The 21272-nt window shown below is 40.3% G+C and overlaps 1 protein-coding gene across 1 annotated transcript in view; it reads right to left on the reverse strand.

Moving 5' to 3' along the window:
• Window positions 1-21272, reverse strand: part of LIN28B (lin-28 homolog B (C. elegans)) — a gene marked incomplete at its 5' end in the record, with an annotated part of 82651 nt that overhangs the window by 32823 nt on the left and 28556 nt on the right. The window contains one exon of the mRNA XM_009069346.1: window positions 8838-9022. Within this exon, the coding sequence (XP_009067594.1) occupies window positions 8838-9022 (185 nt within the window). The remainder of the gene's footprint in view (window positions 1-8837; window positions 9023-21272) is intronic.

Here is a 21272-nt window from a genome sequence, read left to right on the forward strand (position 1 = left end):
CTTCCTGTGAGCTGTTTTGTTCCCAGTTCATTGACAGCTATAGAGTATTACACGAGCAGAAAGCAGCACAGTGTGTAGTCAGGATCAGTATCAACTTAGAACAGAAATTTCCACAATTAGAAAAACCTTTTCAAATAATGATCTCTGTCATACTACTGAGTTGGGCCCTGAAAATGTATGCATTTTTTGTTTATTCTTGTGTACTTTAGAGTAGTATTAGTATGGCTGTAAGAAATGAAACAGCAGGGAAGAAATTTGAATTAAGGAAGAAGATATTGTTATATCAGGAAGAGTTTTTAGAAACAGAAATGAGGTTTTGAAACTTATTTACTGAAATACTTTTAACATTCTGCTGAATTTATGCATAATTTCTGTTAAATTGAGCAAAGTTCCAAATTCTTTCATGCTTCCAAATTCCTTCTGATATGGGGAATTGTTGGGATATGGGGAATGCTGGGGAATGCAGTGGGATCATTAGGCATATCAGTCCAGGCAAAGGCATGAATATATGCTAGTACTTTACTGTAAATGAGAGAGAGCTCATCCCTTGATGAAAGAGCGTGAAATACTCAGAGAACACGAGGCCTAGCAAAGACATCCGATTAAAGAAAAATATTCTGCATTCCAAAAACAGTGTATGTACTTAAGAAATCCATCTGCTGTGCAGGGACAGCTTTACTTTACATGAGGCTGCATAAAAATGACACCTTCCTACTCACTTCATCTGTTCCTTGTACATTTTCAGAATTGTATCTACTTATTTTAGCATCAAATTTGGATTTCTTATTATAAACACTATGAAAAATTTAGGGCCTATCTCTTCTTAATTGTGCATGCACACAAACAGATACCAACTTTCTTCAGGCTCTGCTCTGTTCTTAATACAAGCTTGCAATGAGGAAAATCAGGCTTGGGTATTACTTAGTGGTATCACTGGTAGCAGGTTCCCAGCTCTTGCTTTGGCACACATTTACTTGCAGCACATGAATAGCCCTATCAGAAGGCATGTGATGGAAAGGCAGCACGTATTTTTTGTGTTTTGATGATTTGTAGGCAGAAGCACAAAGCCCAATGCCTGCTCACACCCAACTGAGCTGGCTGAAACACCACATGGTCGGGCAAGTTCACCAGCAATGTGGGATCTGAAGAAAGCCCTTACTTTCAAGTTGTCTTGTGAGGAATTTGGTCATTAAATTGTCTGAAACCACAAAATGGCCTTTCAAATCAATGAGGAATTGCCTGCATTACCACCCAGCATGCTATGGTGTGCCAGAGTACCCCAAAAGAACTCTAACTGACCTTTATCAAATTAAGTTTTGCAGCCTGCACCTAACTGTGGACAGTTGGCTTTGCAAATCAAACCATGTCCTCTACACTTAAAATTTTCAATAGGATTTCTTCCATGTCTTCTGAAAGACAAAACCTTTTATTCTAATATTATACATATTGTTACTCACAATTGCTCCAACATTCAAGCACTGATCTTTCAGCTCTGCATTCTGGCTCCTGACTGAGCTACAGAAACAGGCAGGAAGAGAAATCCATTATGTTTTGAGGAAGGCAACTCCCAGTGCTGTATTGCTGGATTTGGGGGGTAGAAGCTAGGCTTTCTGTCTTCTGACAGGTGAGGTTTTCCTGCTTGTGCTCTCTCTCTACCATAGCTCTGCCTGTGGTATTTCCAGAAGACTGGTTTAGCTATACCCTATGCTGGAGATGAAAACATGCCAAATACATGTATGGTCCATAGATATTGGGTGCTATACACATCAGTGCCAGTTGTTTTCTCATTCCTCCCTTAAGCCACCTGCCTTTCATTTCTTTTCCTGAAAAAAATACTCAGTCTTGGAGATCTGATTCTATTCTCATCAGAATGGATGGACCAAGTGCTGGAAGTACACCCTGTGTTTGTTATTCACAAAGGCTGTGACTGTTGAGCTCCTTTTAAACAAAGATGGATGATGCAGATTTTAACAAGGGCTGTCTAATGAATATATGCAGTAACACTTTTGAGAGGCTTCTAACTTAGTCTTGAATGGGTCTGCACAAAGATGAGCAAAGACTAACCTCCTGCCCCAGATATCCATCTCCAAGCCACCTCTCAAGCCTCCAATCCACAGCACCAAGTAACAATTTGGTTTTAAAAGGAAGTTACCTACTTTTTTCCCCTACTAATAAAGCCCTCTAGTTTTATCCCACTCTTGGAAAAACCTGAAACATTGCTCAACCTTTCAAAGGGTTGTCAGCCTGAGACAAAGAGCAAGCATGGAAAACTTTGTCCCTAATGGTTGCAGTCCTGCAAATATATAAGACCTTAAAATGCTGGGCTAATGCAAAACTTTCAGGCTTCTGCTTGTTTGTTTTGGTTTTGATTTTTGATTTGTTTTCTTTTCTTTTGTTTTTAATCTAGTAGCCTTCTGCTGTTGCTGTTACAAGCAGTTCATACCAGTTTAGTGGCTTATTATGGCACAGTTGGCAAATATCAATCCTAAAATCACGTAAGAAAGCACATCTCAGAATGGTGTTCATCCCCTTCTAACCTATTGTCCAAGTGTGCAAATCGTTAACTGTATAAAAGTGCACAAAGAACATAAAGTTTTGCTTGAAGATTCAAGAAGAAGTTGCAAACTTCTGGTACTTAACACTTCATCTAATTGTCTTTTGCAGATTAGTTGTCCATACTGAAGAAATGCTTAAATCACTAATTGCCAGAGATGGAAAGCTATACCTCACTATTTTTTGCAGCCTCTGCTTAAATACATGTCCTTGTTGGAAAGAAGATAGTAGGCCAGAAGGACCTCATTTCACATGGCAACTTTAACATAAGAGAACAAAACAATGATGGTCTGTGCATTCTGTAAGCCTAGGAGGTGTCTCAGGCCTCACTGGAAAGAGGAACTACATACCCAACAAAATCATCATGAAGCAGGGAAAGGGGAAAAAGTCAAGAAAATGCCCTATGCTTGAAAAATGGGAAAAGCTAGAATGAAAACCGGAATGAAGAAATTCTTGCCATCTAATAGCAAGTGAAAGAGTTGTGGAGGTGTTCATGTTATAGTTGCTGAAGCACCACCCTTCAGTAAGGTCCTTTTGCAAGGGTGTACTTCTAAGAAATTGGTGTAAAAGCCATGCAACTTTTGCATTACTTCTGTGTCAGCTTCCTCTTCAGAAAATGGCAGAACTGTGAATGTGATCTTGAGTGTGAATCCTCTTGAAGAGGAGCAAGAAAATTTGGCAGTGACACGCTGACACCATTTTGTGCCAAAGGCAACAACTCCCTGAACTTTTCAGCCATTTCTTTGGTCAGCTGGGCATTCTTGCTTTGTCTGCTGGACATTTCACCTTGGTGCTGCTCAGGACCTGCCCAAAGCAGGTTCCTGGGGCTGGCCAAGGGCAGGAGTGGACATACCCGCTTCGTTGCAGCTGTGTGCAGTGACCACCAGCTTGGCCTTGCTTCTTAGCTCTTGGGGAAGGGACTGACCAGCTTCCCCCATCCATCTGCTAAACACAGGTTTTATGTGCTTCTCCCATTTAGGTACTAGTTCATGGCTCTCCATCCCAGCCCATTCCACTCCTATCATTCTCATCTCCTTCACAGAAATCTGCTTGGTTCAAGATGTAGAGGTTTTTCTATGAAAATTTCATTATACACTTGAGCATGATTCAGACAGTAGAGACAGAATTGATACAATATCAAGCTTGAAGTAACTTAGTTTCATGTAACTTTGCTGTCCTAAAATAGTTCTCCTAGTCCTGCTAACTTTAATCCAAATGTCCCCCACAGCACTGCACCATGCCAACATCTTTGCCCGCATCATACCAGTTTAGTGGCTGTTTGTGCAGATCACGAGCTTTTAAATAAGACTTTTAAGACTTTCTTATTATAGTCTGACTGCAGATCATCCACAGAATGTCTTCAGATATTAAAACCATTTTCTGTCTGACTCAGACACAAACTAATTTGAAGTGACAGTTCTTCAGGGAAGAATTATATTATTTAATTACAGCCCCCCCTTCCCTAAGCATCTGTATTTCCACCCAATCAGTGGTTTAGGACTCTGTTTTTCTTCATTTGAAAATTATGCTTTTGGTCATGTTCCAGAGTTATTGGAGGACACCACTGATTACATCTTAACACAAACCCACTTCTTTTCTAATTGTTCCTCCTTCGTAGATGTCTACATCAGAAAAAGGTTTTTGAAATGTTATATTGATGCTGCAGTGCTCATTACTGTTTAGCCAACTGAGCCAGAAATATACAGCTATGTCATTAACCATATTCCCAGGATATAATTCAGCAACACCGTTTAGCCAGTGGCAGTGGTTTGTTGAGCTCACTCATCACCAGCAGCTCCCAACTCTCTCCTTCCCAGTTTATTTGCAGGGCTGCACTATAAACCAAGCTAGTGAAACATTTCATGCCAAACCTGAAATCTCACAGCATACTGCTTCTTTAGTACATGTTTAAATCTAAACCACTTACCCAGAGAGGTCACCCATGGTAGAAAGCTTCCCTGCCACAAGTGTGAAGTTAGCAGAGGGTAACATAGGATTGAAATGTCACAGAATCATAGAATTATCAAGGTTGGAGGAGACCTCCAAGACTATCAAATCCAACCATTAACCTGCCACTCTGCTGGAACCCCTAAACCATATCCTCCAACGTCAGACCCAGGTGCCTCTTAAACACTTTCAAGGCTGGTGACTCCACCACCTCCCTGGGCAATCTATTCCAGTGTCTGAACACCCTAATAGGGAAAATAATTCTCCTAACATCTCATCTGAATATACTCCTAACATGTCATCTGAATCTCCCCTGTCTCGTCTTATGGCCATTCCCTTTAGTCCTCTCCCTGCAGCCATGGCAGGAGAGACATCCCCCACCCCTCTACAATCCCCTTTCAGGTACCTGTAGAGAGCCATGAGGTCTGTAGGTCAAATTTATTGAAATATATGCTGCACTGAAGAATAATTCTCCAGCTCTATAAATAATTATAACTCCTAGAATGGTATTTTACCTGGTTTCATTGTAGGTGATGTAGAAACACTGGGAGTGCTTGTTTAAACAAACACTTATGCCTCCTCTAAACTGCTCTGAGATGGTGAGCTAGGTTCTGATCTCATTTATTCTGCTCTAAATCACAGACTTGTCTACAAGTTACCGAACAGGTGATTAAAGAGGGAATTCAGAGTACTTCATCTTTTCTGCATCAGTTCCCTGTGGTCATTCCTAGAGAGCAGCATAGCATGCTTTTGTATCAGCTCACTGCCAAACCTGAGCAAAAGTTTGGCACTATGTTTGGCACATGTTAAGAGCCCCCACGAAGCAAGCCACAACCTGTCACAATGCAACTCACTGCAAGTCCATCCCCTGGTTTACTTAGGTAGGTAGAGACCTCTCCACTGTGCATCTCTGCCATAAAACATAACTTCTGAATCCAGTACTTGTCAGATGCAAATCCCAGCTGAGCCTCATTTAGAAACCTTCCCTCCAGCCCAGACTACTCTAGATATTGTGAAAAAGTATATCTGTAAGATACAAGGATATTACAATAGCTTAAAGTAAGGTCTGGGAACCTAAAGCCTGCAGGCTGCTCACAGCCAGAGCTTCATTTCATGTGGACTACAAAAACTTTCCCTTCCTCCTACTGGCATGCCCCGAAGAAGGACCAAGTGGCCAATACCACTAGTGACAATTACAAAGCCTTCCCACCTATGTTATAAAACTAATGTGGCCCACGGTAACAATAAAGAGGAAATATTAGCACAGCAAGGTCCCCACAGCAACAACACTGCAAATTACAGAGAGACTGAGTCTATCACAGAAACTCCAACAAGATCTACCAACAAGCATCAACACTGGTAGCCTCAGTGTCATGACTAATTTTTCCTCCCTGTCTGCACAAACTGCTTGTGCTGGTTTGAGCTGAAGTAGAGTTAACTTTCTTCATAGAGGCTAGTATGAGGCTATGTTTGGGTTTTGTGCTGAACACAGAGTTGATAATGCAGAGATGTGTTTGTTATTGCTGAGCAGAGCTCACACAGAGCCAAGGCCTTTGCTGCTTTCTGTACTGCCACACTGGCAAGGAAGTTAGGGGTGCATGGGAGATTGGGAGGGACACAGCTGGGACATGTGACCCAAACTGACCAAAGGGATATTCCATACCATATGACATCATGCTCAGTCTATAAGGTGGGAGGAAGAAGGAGGAAGGGGGGACATCTGGAGTGATGGTGTTTGTCTTCCCAAGGAACCGTTACGCGTGATGGGCCCTGCTCTCCTGGAGATGGCTGAACATCTCCTGTCTGAGGGAAGCAGTGAATTATTTCCCTGTTTTGATTTGCTTGTGTGTGCAGCTTTTGCTTTCTCTATTAAACTGTCTTTATCTCAACCCATGAGTTTTTGTAGCTTTTACCTTTCTAATTCACTCCCCCATCCTGTTGGTGGGGGAGTGAGTGAGAGGCTGTGTGGTTCTTGGCTGCTGCTGGGGTTAAACCACGACACTGCTTTTCCCTTTTTCCACCCCCACCTTTGCTATCTCTAACTCGTCTCAGCCATTAGAGCAATGGAATCCATTCACATGGGATCCATACAAAAAGCTGCACTGAGGCTGAGCCCTCACACTGCTACACTGATAATGTAGAAAAGGGATGAATACAAGAAGTTGGAATTAGCTTTCACAGGTGGAGGCATTTCTCACGGTACAACAGCAATCTTTAGAAACTTTTCACTACACATGTTGGAGATGCACCTTCTTTATTGGCTAGGCATTCCATCAAAAATAATTCTTCTCCAAGCAAAGACACTGCTCCTCACCGAGTGATAATGTCAATGCTACTTCAAGCATTTCAAATTTTAGACTTCTTTGGTATCTTGTGACTTAAGTGTAAGAATTTTGAGACAGAAGTGGGTAGATGTTTTTGCCCACATTTTCACATTCAAATTAATTCAAATTAAACTTGAATTTTTCCTTTTTTAAAGGCAAGTGAACATTAGGGAGAACAGTGCCTCATAGATCACCCCTCTGCACTGCTTTTCAGGGTATATCTGTTCAATTTTGTCCTATGCTTCAGCTATGAAAAAACATGATTGAAAGCAGAATTCATCTCACTTAAGAGACATGTAATAGAAGCATCTATAGCATTGGAGCCAGGCTCCCTTTGTAGTCCTTGAAGAGGAACAGCCATAAGGCAAGATTCATCCCCAATATTTTAGATGCTTCCCTAGGATGAGATGAATTGCACTTGGGAAGTTCCACTTCTTCTGCATGGACTACACTGTGCACTATACATATCTACATTTGTTCAAACCCCTGTCTCTTTCAATATATAGTTTTTCCTGTCTACTGACCACCTGTCCATTTAAATTTCAAGGTTTCTGAATCAAGGACTGTCTTCCTTTATACACATGTGCAACAAACAGGTCAACAGTATCACAACTGCATGGCTGACCTTTATTTGCTGCCAAAATACGAAATATCAAGAACAATGGCAATGCCAATACCCTAAATAGATTAGTACTTACAGTCCATGGAAAAACCAATGGTTTAAATAAGAACAATGCTGGAAGCCTAGCTCAAAATAAAAATACTAAAATTCATAGCCATTGCATACAACACAACTCTGAAAGGCAAGATATGGGGAGCAATCAAAAAGAAAGCTTTGTCAGGCTTACAAGGTCTCTCCTTGTTGTGGTTATGGACTCTGATCTGTTATAGCAGCAATAAATTTAGTACATGGCATTTAGCTTTTACAAAGAAAGTGACAGAGGGACAAATATCATATTGCCTCCAGTCCTTAATTAACAAGGAAATAAAAACTTTTAGCAGAGGTGAGGACAAGTGGAGTTCATTTGTAGCCAGTAAAGATTTCTGATCCCAAATTTCTCAAGGCTGAGTTACACTGCCTTTCCAAGAGACCCTCTCTTTCCCAAGCTACTCTTTGCTTCAGAATGTGCAGTGGAAGAGAGCCACCTCTCAGTCGTGCCATACATCAAATACTGCAGGCAAAACTCAACTGTTTGCATGTCTTACTAGGATCCTTCACAAACTAGACATTCCTCTTGATCTCAGTCATTACAGCTACTGGGCTGGGCAATATCATGAGGATAAAAAGGGAGAGTTCATAAACACAAGAGCTTTTGGGCAGTAAAGCTGTTCTTGTTGAAGTAGGTGCAGGTGACTTTAATGAAAAGGATTACAGAACTTCTTCAAGCCATTAGAGGCAGAAAGTAAAGTGTTAACAGTACAAGTCAGACTGTTACACTTGTGTGGAAAGAAGTGCAGCAAGCAAAGTTAACCCCAAATTGGTAAAATATTATTACAACAGTTCTTCAGACCACCAGGCATTAAATCTTTGGAAGTGCCTTATACTCTGTTCACTGAATAAAAATATAATTAATCGAATTGTATATACGTCTGAACCCTTACTGAGCCACCTGCACTTTCTTTTCCTGTATAAAAACTAGTGATGCACAGTTTAAAACCCCATTGCACACAACAGCCCTTTTGGCATGCACAGTACTCACCTAAACATGACATTATTTCACCTGAGTTTAGACTGACCTCTCTTCTCAGTCTAATAGCAGTAGTTTCAAAAGAGTATTACATTCCTTTGCAAGTTCCCTCTAATTTCATAAAACCTTCTTAAGTAAAACTGATCAAGTGGATGATCTATGTAGTTGTATAGATGTGGCTTTAATCAAATTATTAGGCTACATGTAAAAGCCAAATTTACATAGAAGGATTTCCTTTCACAAACAAGTAAATGCTGAAAACATAATTTCAAGAAAAACTTGCAAAGAAAAAAAAGGGGAGGGGATAGCAAAGTAAGGTAATTACCTATCTCCCTTTGGTTTTCTTTTTTGTACTGTCTTCCCTTTGGGTCGTCTTTCACTTCCTAAACAGGGGCTCCCACCAGGGCCTGTTACCCGTATTGATTCAAGGCCTTTGGAAGATTTCTTAAAAGTAAATTCCACTGGTTCTCCTTCTTTTAGGCTTCTAAATCCTTCCATGTAAAGCTTGCTCTGTAAACAGGAAAAATACTCTTGGTTACCATTGCCTTGAAAACAGTATTTACATTTATAATCAACAGGACAAATTACCCCCTCTACCATCCTACAATACATCCAAGTTGAGCAACAGTTTCCCCTGCGTGAGCTAGAGCAGACGATACCACAAATTATAGCCCTGGATACACTGAAAACACTCTTCAACACTGAATGAGAACCTATTTTCAGCATCAACAAAACTGAAATAACATTTTCCTTTTCTGTGATGAATGCTGTAGATGTAAGAAGCAGAGAAAATGCTGTATAAACATCCCTGTCTAACAGGTGCTGGAAACTGTAAAGGCCTGGCAAGAGAGCAAATGCTCACTTCAGAGCTAATTAATTTATCATCAAAATTTTAATCATTTGTATTCTTCATATCTGGGACATGGCTCTGCTGCTCTGAATTGAATCAAAGACACAATGAGCAGGAGAGGCAGGGGGAAGGCAATCTGGACAAAGTTCACTGCAACTGGCAATTCAAATATCCCTAGTAAGCTACTAAATTTCTGTTCACTACACCAAAAATCTTTTTTACTTAGCATGATTTGTGTACGGATTTGTGTTTTCATTCACAGAAAAGGAAATCATCATAATCAGGGCATGTGAAATAAATACTGATAAATCTTTTGACATCACACTGCAGCAGCAAAATCTTGGACAAGCTGAAGTCAACAGGAGCTCTCCACTGATTCTGACACAATGAAAAGTTTCATCACAATTCCAAACAAGTTATGTACAGTAGTAGGTCTGCATTCCAGGACAAATCTGTCAAACAAATTATGTACAGAAGTAGGTCTGCATTCCAGGACAAATCTGATTAATCAAACTCTTCAATAAAATCATCATTGAGTTAAATGAGACAATGTGGGGGGGGAGAGAAAGAGGGGGATAAAGTGGTAGATGTTGGTTGCACTGCACTTATTTTAAAAGTTACACAGTATATGAAAGAGATCAGTTGGACTTACAAGAGAATGTTGCAAAATCCATGAATTTCCACATACTTGAGATTTTCTACAAGTTACAAAACATGTTATCTTCCTTTGCTCATGAATTCTTCATAGCAAAGAGAAAAAAATGTATCCTGACTGACTCTTAATCCACTCTCCAGCAATCACTTGGCTGAACCATGGAGTCAAGAATGGAATCTTCACCGAAGGTGCCATCCCACCTCAGTCACATTCACACAGAGCCAAGTGACACTTGACTCTAAGTTGCATCTGTTACCTGACAAGTGCAACTAGGGAATATGTTCAAATCAGATGGCAATCCCTGACATGGGCTCCCTGCAATTATGTGAGGTCTGCAGCACTAAGACACTATTTTAGCAGAGCACAAGAACTGACACCTACACAGTTCATAGTTCACACACAAAGAGGGAGCTGGTCTTTTCACAGGGATGCACAGAGAACAGGACAGAAGGCAACAGCAGCTCCCACTGAGCTGCTTCAGAGGAAACTCCATCCAGACACAAGGAGAAGTTGTTCACTATAAAAAGTATTAAACAGGGAAGCCCAAAGTAGCAGCACAGTTTCCTTTGCTGGGAATAACTAAGACTCAGTTTACCAGGGCACTGAATAACCTAATCCAAGGCCATGCTTTCAGCAAAACGTTGGACCAGATGGTGCCTTTCAATCTCAAATTTTGTGTGATTGAGATATCTTATCCTGATGCTGAATCACATCCAATGAGACTAGAAAACAGGATTCCAGTTCCTGGTTCTGAAGCAGAGTTACCCTGAGGAAACTGTGTCACTTAACTTCTCCCTGTCTTTCTGAAGAGGGACACCACAGCACTAATAGACTAAGTTAAAAAATACAAAATAATGGGAATATTTATTTCAATGAAACCATGTGAAAGCACACATACCTCAGCTTCCCAAACCCCAAGAACCAGACCAGCCAAGTTCTCACAGTCTACCCAGCAGCACAACAAGATGCTACCAACACTGGTCTGACCAAGGGGCTCAGGTGCTTCTAATTCTTTCACCAGGCAAAATTAAGCAAGAGCACAGCTCCACTGGTTAGGACAAAGGCTGATTTTGCTGATACAGTTGTGCAGCTCTAGTACATGTGGCTCTTCCACCAAAAGTTGCAACAGTGTGAAACATGAGACAAGTAGTTGATTGTATAGGCTAAAGGTTCAGCACTATTTTAAAGAGTGGGAATAGTACAGGGGGATTATGGGACACATGAAAGAAGAAATATATACTATCTGTTCCATGAATCATAGGCTCAACTTAATAAAAATATAAGGTATGAAAAAGGAAATATGCAAGTGTTCTTACTGATGCAACTGGAAGTCAGTAGTTCTACATAAACCAATGAAATAAACCACCAAGCAAGGCAGCATTATTTCGTTCAAGCCCTCCACTTTAAATGCCTGTATAGCAACAAGGGGATCTTTGTCACAATGAAGAGGCATCCAAGCTCAGAATATGCCCAAAGAAGTCACCATCACTCATCAACTGAAAGAACAGATTCTGCCTGCAGCATGAATCCATCCTTAGGTCCATCCACACCTCTTCAGCCTTCAGCAGCCACAAAGGAAAATCTTGTTGAACAGAAAGAACTGAAAAAGGTGTTTTTTGTCCCAAACTAAACATATAGTTGAATGTACCAAAACTAGACAATCATGGCAACACAGATGGGTGCTAATCACAAGGGAACCTCAAGGGCATAAGCCCTTATTTTCTTATTTCTGTGTACTGAACACAGCATGGATGCTTTTGCCCTTCTGGTTAATGACAACTTAATGAAGATGAAGTTAAGTCTTGGGAAAAGTTATGTGTTTTTCCTTTCTGAGTTTCACTGTTATTAAAAAAATGCCAAAAAGTTGACATCTGATATGCACATAACATCATCTTCTACTTTCATTTACACAATAAATAAATAAATACTTGCTTAAAACAGAGCATCATTAGTACTCTAAAATGTTTATATTTTTCTCATTTAACTTCTAGCAACAGATCCTGTATTTCTGAACAAAGCACTATATTTAAGGAGAGGTATTTTTAAACACGTTTAAAAGCTTAAGCAATGGAACAATTAAGCTTTCATGAATCACGTTATGCAGGTGTACATTTTTTGCATGTTTTTTTCCAAGCACTTTTAACAGCGAAAAATGTTGAAAAAACCCACTTCAAATGACTTGCACAGTTCTCTCCTTGAATAGAACTCAACAGCTTTTCAATGTCAGAGATGGATTTGGTGCCATCTGACTTACTGTGTAAATGTGTGAGATTCTCTGAGGGGGCAATAACAATTCAAAGCCATTGTGGGGAAAAAAAAATGGCATTTGGAAACCAGTAAAACAAATCTAAAACCTGAATCCCTCTTAACTTGTCTAAAGAGCTGGGCAAAAAAATGTCTGTAAAGTTGATAATTTAATGTTGAGAGACCTAGCTCAGTATTTTCCTCACATTACTTAAACAAATAAAACCGATACAATTAAAAGCAGCCAGAGTTTCAAGTCAGTGAACCATTTCTAGAGCCCTGAATGGGGTGTATGGGCACACGGCCAATGAACAAAGGGAAAAAACTTAAAAGCAACATGCTTTTCCTCGCTTCTCTCTCTTTCAGCAGTCAGAGACTTTACTGTTATTTTTACCAGCAGTCTATACAGTGATTTCAGACTAAAGCATTTTTTTCTTTCACTTTTTTAACTTGTCAGGGCAACTTCTGGTGTTTCGGGGTCAGTTTTCTTTTTTTTTTTTTTTAATAGAGATCCTATATTTGTTGTTATTTTAGCCTATAACGTAAAATATCACACATCTCTGTGGCAAGCAACAGCTTGGTCCAAAATGCTGGCAATTTTGTAATAGTATTAGCAACAACGAATATCAATGGAAAAATCCATGATCAAAAGCATTTCCTACTGCAAAACATAAATCAGAACACAACAAATATAAACAGTATTAGCAAGATGGTCCCCAAAGAAAAGTACCACTTCCTGGGCAGTGTCAGGGAGTGCTTACAACTCTCACCAGGCTCTACAAAGAAAGGAAGTTTGGAATTAAGGATCATTACAGGGGCCCGATGGCCTCAGATATGTGTGTGTTACTTCTAATAACGTGTGAGGAGTAAGTGCCTCCTCACAACAACTTTGCCATTTCTAGTCAGGGCTGTGAGCAGCACTTTAAACATGCAGACATTAAATTCTTTGGGCAGGGAGGTAAGTTATTCGGTGGCATTCTGCTTAGATCGTTTTTTTTCTCTGTATCTCTCATTTCTGCCCCTTTTTATCTAGTGATTGATTGATTGCTTAGTACAATGACCAGACCCCACCAGTGTGCTGTGTTTCCCAAAGTAAGAAAACGTTTTTCCCTCCAAAATTATCTACAATTAAATCCAGACATGAAGGAAAGCACATCCTGAAGCCCAACCACACTGAAGATTGTAAGAAAACCTCCCCGAAACACCCTCGTGCAGTTCCACCAAGAGCCAGCAAAGTTTGAGTAAAGCAAGAGTACACAGTAAGAGGACAAAGAAGTAAAACAATTTACACTGGATGCCTACTAGTGCTCTTAACTGCATTAGGTCAAAACCAGAACTTTACTCAAGTGTTAGGGGAAGCACTGCAAAACAGTATAAGTAGCATGATACAAGTCCTGCTACAAGGACTTTTGCTGTCCACCAGAAGTTCATTTTAGAAGGTTTGTGAAGATCATGTATTTTTGCAGGTAGAGTGCTACAACAAACAAAAAGTCCACTACACTGAACAACAGCCCCTCCAAGAGCAACACACAGCTCTGCTGCACTAACACAATTTGAGGACTGGGCGCTCGCATAACACCTCCCCATTGCTCCTGCTGACCTCAAGGGCTTGTTCCTGCTCCTAGAGGCTTATCTTGCACCAAATCTGGCACTTCTTTTGGTCCTCCTGTAAGCCAATTTAACTCACTAATCTGACAGGAAACAAACTCAGTTTAAAAAGAAGGGGGGAGGATAAGGGGAAGAGGAAACGGAGATAGATTTTTGTTTTTCCAGTGAGTTAAATCTATTCACAGAAAGGTTCAATGAGCTCCAGGGCATACACAGTGGAAATGGAAACTGTTGAGATGAGAACGAGTTCCTTGATGTGTTATGTAAAAAAGAAAACTCTACAGCATTACAAATAGTTTTTTTTAAAGCTGACCATAACACAAATTAACTTTACTTTAAAAATAAAGCTACAAAACAATTTATTTCTCAAATATTTGCACTGCAGCTCTTAGGCAATGAAGAGCCATGCACACTACCTGTATACAAAGCTTTTGAGAAAGAGTGAGCTACTGTAAGTAACTTGACAGGAGGGAACAAGCTGGTAGGTAGGCAGTAACCACAGTGCAGCTGGTACACTGCGATTTCACATCTTTATTTACTTGAAATCTGTTTCTGGCTTGAATTTTCACCTCAACCGTAGTCATGTTCATAACCTTGGCTCCATTCATCATCCTGTCGCTGCTCCCACACTGTTATTCTTTTTACTGAGAAGTGTGCAAAGGTATTTATTTAGCTTTTGAACAAAAGGCTCCCTCTAATTCAAAAGCACCCTCTCTATACAACAGAAGGTTTTCTTCTTTCTCAATTTATGTGTCTAAAGAACACTAACTGCTTTAACTCGCAAGAAGTTTAAATGAATGCTTACTCAGTTTAATCCACCACAACTTCCAAGAAGTGACTTCCTGTAATAATTTGGATTACCTTTTTTTGCATTACCTTTTCTCTTCCAGTATCCCTCCCAGGAGAAGGTTCTCTGCTAGAAGGATAAGGTAATTTCTCACACTTCTCCTTTTCCTCCCCTTGGGATTCAAGTTGAACCTTTTCTCCATTTAAGCCTCCAATATTTCATCTCACCTGTGTTCACTAACCGGTTCTCCTAAAAAATTGTTACTAACTTTTTGTCATTCTGTTTAACATAGAATCACAGAATCATCAAGGTTGGAGGAGCCCTCTAAGATCATCAAGTCTAACCATTAACCTGTTGCTCTGCTGTAACCTCTAAACCCTAAACCATATCCTCCTGCTTAAACAGTTCCAGGAATCTTAATCTTAAAACTTAAATCAAATAAACACAGTCCATGTTTTATCTTAATTTTTTTAGCAATCAGGTTTTCTGTAAGGTCAGCAATTCCTTCCAAGTCCAAAATAACACAACTTCTATTCCAAATTACTCTTTTGGCAAGACTGTTGTGTACAGAAATATCACATCATTATATCATCATTTGTGCTTAGATATAGATCTGGCCTACTACATAGCCTACCTATAATGTTACTATTCCTACTGGCATTCCTCTCTCATAATATTGTTATTACATTGTCTGTATATAAATTTAAGCTAGATGTCTACAACAGGTCTTTCAGAATTCCTTCCCAAAGTGATTTTGGCCAAATAGATTCTACTGTGTCCATGCTACTGTTTGATTCTTCACACGGTGCCTATTTCATTCACAACTCCTTAGTAATTTTCCACATAATTTTCAGTATTTGTGTTCAAGTCATGAATGCTATTTGACCATGTTTCTGCTGCGTCTATATCTGGTTACACATTCAGCACTAGCTGTTCTAATTTTGTATACTAACAAAAGGTGCATGGATAATAAACATCTCTTTTGCTTTCCTCCCTGATGTCACTCTTTTCTCTCACCATGTTAAGTATATGTTTTCAGTGCAGCACCTACACTAGTGTTTTACTAGCAGTTTTCACCCTTTGCTTCTCTGCATAGACCGTTTGTGTTACAGCATATGCATTTCTCATTTACCCAGTCTTCCTTGTTTTATGCTTTAATGTCAGGCATGAAAATCAAGCCAGTCTCTTCTCTCATTTCTTAGTTTAAGTATTTTCTCATCAGTCCTGCTAGGCACAAGGTAAGGGAGACCTGACTCTGTTCAACGGGACAGACTCAATTCAAAGGGACAGCTCTTCTTGCCCCACCAAAGTCTCATATTGACTCAGGAAGAAAACTGTTTACCTCTTCTTGGTAAAGTCAGATTTTTGCTATGTTTCTGCTCCCTGAGTCATTTCTACACAGTCAAAAAACCCAGCAGCACACCTCAAAAGCAGCCTTGTAAGAGTGCAGCCATGGCAGGTAAGGCTGTCCTGTGCAGCACCTTGCCAACTTACCACTTACATTTCTTCAGTGATCCCCTGAAACCACACCATTAATCCCAGACAGGTTATAATACCCTCTGAAGTTCACCCTTTGAGAAGCATCTTCTTCTCTTGACCATCTCCCAGTGGTCAAACACCTCCAAGCTCCCTCCTCACAAGTGTTCCCTTGCCACCAGCTGACCATGCTGCCTCTGGGAGCCCCTCAGATCCCCCAGGATGGGGACCCTTCCTTCACTTGTCACTGAGCTATTCCACCCTCAGGCAAGTGAGACACTTCATGCAACTGAAACCACCTCATTCTCTGTTCCAAGTACTCATCTGCTGTAAGACAGTTTTGTAGAAACCTGAAGGCTCTTTCTACAAAGATTAGGAACAAACAAACATGACCTTTTATGCAATCAATAAATAGGACATATTATCCTTTTTCTATTCTCATTAGGAGGAGGCACTTTTTTATTCTTTCTTTCTTATTTCATGATACAAGGGCTTGATGTCCAGCTAATCAGGCTCTCCAGCGCATCCTGATATTTAATCCACTTTAGTGAAGAGTCAAGCACAAAAATTCCCAAGGGAGAAGAAAACCAGCATGACTGTGGGCATGGTGTACCTCTTCCCCTGCCAACATGCTGAAAAATTCATGACAACAGTGAGCTGCATACTTTTGTAGTGTCCACTTAGGTATAGTAGTTTTCAAACCTCTCTGTTAAAAACCCAAACTTCCAAGGCAGAGGTGAAAATCAGCCATTCCTGCAATTCATCTTCTATTACTTGAAGGAGTAAGCTACCATATGGAGTCCTAGACCATTTTCCCCCTCCCCTTCTGGGAGTGGAGTGGGCCACCAGAAAATCCATGAATGCCACCAAGTCCAGTTCTCTCATTTCTCCCACTAGGGATACAAATGCAACAAAACCTGCAAGATGGATTTGGCTGAGCTGTCTCCTCTCAGGCACCTCTCCTATGAGTTTAACGGTGAGGACAGAACACAGCATGGCTATGATTCACTCATTTAAAAAAGCAGGCTGAATATACTGAAACACAGTTCTCCTCTAGCAGATCTAAAAATTAGCCAATTTCAATGTAGATCATCCCATAAATAGAGGTGGAAATGCAAAAGCACAGGAAGGAGCAATGTACAACCCACAGTTTGCTGCATTTTTCAAGTACTGGAAATGTACTCTGGTAGAAAGCACAGACTCAATGGTGGAGTTACTTCACCTAAACCACAGTTTCCTTCAGATTTACTACATCTCTCTGGTGTCGTTAACCACATTTTTAGAAGCAACTGCAGCACCTCTATTTTCCACACCTGCCCTACGATGTCTGAGAGTTTCGTTTCTGTGCTCCTCTATACACTCCCACACATGGGAATGACAATCCCCTGGGCCAGGAGATGCTTAAGCTATATAAAGGTTTCTTACCCACCTCCCACCGTCCCAAGAGACTGCATATAATTAAAAATAAATTAGGCCCAGATTGTGATCTGCTAATTCAGATGTAGCAGGATCTCTCTCTGCACGTGCACCTTTCCCTCACCCTGCTTAAAAGTGGCCTGAGAGTCATGTTTTCTTACTGCAGACCCTTAATATCTATCTCTAGGGAAGCTGTTCTTAACCTTTAAATTGGATACCAGAAGCAAAAAAGTACCAGGAACATACTGAGAAAGAGTTCGTCCACATTTTTACAACCTTTTGCATGAGAAAATTAAACAATTCATATCTCACTGGTAAACAGAAGAATGGCTAACACTGTGGGTAGCTACAGAAGCCACAGGCTAACACTAAAAAGACACCACATTTCATACAAATGACTCAGCAAATCAGCAGTACATAAGGAGTCCTGAACCTGGTCATCTCACCCTATTGTCATGGCCAAAAATGTCCTGATTATACTGACCTGCCTCTTTTTCCCTGAAGTCAAAAATATCCTGATAATACTGACCTGCCTCTTTTTCCCTGAAGCATGGTGTTAACAGGCAGCCACCAGCAATTCTGCAGTCCAAAGGGGGACAGAAGGTTGGAATTGGGGTAGCTGGGTTGTGTTGGTAGATACAGGCTAATTCATAACCAGGACAGAGAGGATCTTACTTGTGAGCAGAAATGTGGGGTAGGACTGTGGGGTGGGAAGGATGGAGGTAAGAGAGGATGGTGGTGGGAATCATGCTGGAATTCAGCAACTTGCCTTTCTCAAGGGACAGGGTGGTGGAAGGGCTGGGTCATGCCAAAAGACCAGGTGTGGTAGCCAACAAGGAATGCTCTGGGGCAAAGGCCTGGCTGATGATTTGAGCTAAAACCAATCAGTAAAAAAGGAATGGCTGACAGTTACAGTGGCTACAGATTCTCAAAGCCACAGATGAGCCAACACCACTCTCTGCTGAAGCTCTGTAGGCACATATGTGGCTCAAGTACTGGAAGCAGAACAAACGTTTACAGCCCAACCCTGACTTGGACTGTGCTAGGAGTCCATACCTGCCCCTACCTCCTTCTCTTTCTCCTTCTCCTCTGCTTGGTCACAGCCACCTATAGGCTGGAGCCTCAAGAACTGTCTTATCAGCTCCATCCTCTTCCAGGTGCTGGGCCAAGAACTGGAGCCTGCCAGCCCAGCACAGTGCCATGACTGCAACCTCCCAAGAAACACCACCTCAGAAAGCTGAGATCATGCTGCAGAGGATGCTTTCTGAAACCTGCCATCAGCTGCATTAGTGCAAAGTCCCTCCATGCTCCAATGACCTCCTCTAATTCTTCAGAGCAGAATGCTGTCTGCTTGAAAGCTACTGCGAGCCAGGGAGTGAGGGAGTAAGTGAGCATGGATGCTATTTTAGCCAACTGAGAGTAACTATGCCCTTAGCAATCCAAAGATAAAAATCCATTATTTTGTAAACAGGCACCTCTCTTGAACTATTCTCCAGCTTTTGGGCAAATACTATTTTTACTTTAATGGTACAGGAGTCCTTGGTTCCTACTGAGGACTCATATTGCACTGTGCAAGGTCTTACACAAATGACACAAGAAAGCAACACACCAACGCTGCTAAATCATTTAGAGGTCAGAACCTAGATGTACTATTTTCTTTTAGTTCTATTTATTTAATACGTCAACGTATAAGCGAAACACACACAAAAAAATACTGGTTAGAATATCTGTTTGCTAAAATCAAAGTCACCATGCACATAGAAATAAAACAATATCTGACAAAACTGGTGGGGTTGAAATGTCATTGCTTGTAAAGCAAAGCAGCAATAATAGGCTGAAATTTTATCTATACTGTAAAACCAAAACACTGTTTTCTTTACTATAAAATCAAGATTAAACAGTAACATTTATACTGTATTAACAGTTTCTGATTTATGATTCAAGTTCTCTAGTATTTTTATGCTTTTTTTAAAAAAATTATGGTTAATCATCCTTAGCTACTATAGCAGCAGATTTTACATTTATTCAATTTTTAACTTTTTTTTATTTTAGGACTAGATAACCTAGTATGCCATCAGTTCTACCAACCTACAGGCAGCTGTATTCTAATTAGACACAATTTCATCAGAATTACAAGTATCTATTAGGTATTCAGACAGTTGAATAGAAACCACATTTATTTTGGATGAAGAAGAGCACAAAGTTATTTCATACTTCAAAGCTTAATCTTTTTTTTTTTTTTTTTTGGAGGGAAGGGAGTGGCAGATCATTGAAATGGATGACATTTAAGGTACTAGAGAGCAGTGAAACTAGTAATAAATGTCTAACTGGATGTAATAGGAAATAAGTGGGTGACTTCAAATGAAACGATTTTGTAGAAATACACAGCACTAGAAGGAGATAGCACTGATGATTCAAAAATTAACTTGAATGTAGCAACACCTTTAATTTACTATTTGAGAAGGTATTTAATTTGTGATTTTGCTGTGAACTAGTTCCCTAAACAGCTGCACTTTACAAACTGACAGACATGGCTGGTTTAGAGCCACTTCTGTTACCAAGCATTAGCTGCATTCTGTTACAAAAGACACAACCTGTGTTTCAATGTAACATTTATGAATTTACAGTGATAAAAATGAGAAAACAGCATTTAAGGCAAAACCCTTCTCAAGCAAACAGCAGACAGATTAAAGTCATTTTTATGGAAGAGGACAAAGGATTTTAACTATAAAACAAACTACTGAAAGTTATTAGTATGAGTACTGAAGAAGTACTCAGAAATGTGTGAAAAACTTTAGTTTTAAAATAGTATTTTACTCCCATAGTTATGATTATATTTACTTAGAAAGAACTGTAAAACTGGAACATCAGACATACAACTGCATTGTCCAAATGACAGTAACGTTGGCTTCTGCTCAGATTACACAAGACTACTCAAATATTATTTAAGACTCCAATATTAAATCTGTCATTTTTATGTCCCAATTTTAGCATGCTCTGCCAAAGAATGTAAATGTTTTCTAAGGCCTCCTGAAAAGAGGGTCAGAGAAGCTGCAGCAGGAAGACACAAAGAGGTTCCTTAAGGACAAATCCTTCCTCTGCAATCTGCTGACACAGCTCCCATCAACACCCACCGGGGAGAGCAGATCCAGAAGTATCTGCCTGCTAATTCTGAGTGTGTTTACTTTTGTGGGTTGGTTACACCTCAGACACATCTCCTTATGAAACCAAAGCAGGTGACTAGCTCTGATGCAGCTGTAAGGCAAACAATCCAAAGAAATCCTCCAAACACGCATTTATGGTTTATTTGCCTCACGTAGCTATATCCTTTCAACACAATGATTTGTGCTGCAGATTCTTCCCTGTCCTTCTTTCAACAGTCAAAGCACATTGTTTCACAGGGCACTGGTGGCACAGATGTGTGCTCAGGTTTCCCCTGCCTGTCAGGGGCACAGATCTTGGCTGACAAAGGCAGCACAAACAATGATTGAGTATATTCTCTTCCAAATACCCTTTCCAGAACAAGGTATCAAGACCAGGGACACTGGCTTTGCAATACCAAGGTATCACAAGACCAGGGACACTGGCTTTGCAATAGTTAGGTTTTCTTAACATCCAATAAGTTTACTTCTATTGTACCTGTCTATAATAACATTGAATCAGTCCTCTAAATAATTATAGCATTCCTCTCAGTTCTGGCTGAAGACTTTTCTTCCTCATAACA

Source organism: Acanthisitta chloris, unplaced genomic scaffold (genome assembly GCF_000695815.1).
Source record: "Acanthisitta chloris isolate BGI_N310 unplaced genomic scaffold, ASM69581v1 scaffold26422, whole genome shotgun sequence".
NCBI classification, from domain to species: Eukaryota; Metazoa; Chordata; class Aves; order Passeriformes; family Acanthisittidae; genus Acanthisitta; species Acanthisitta chloris.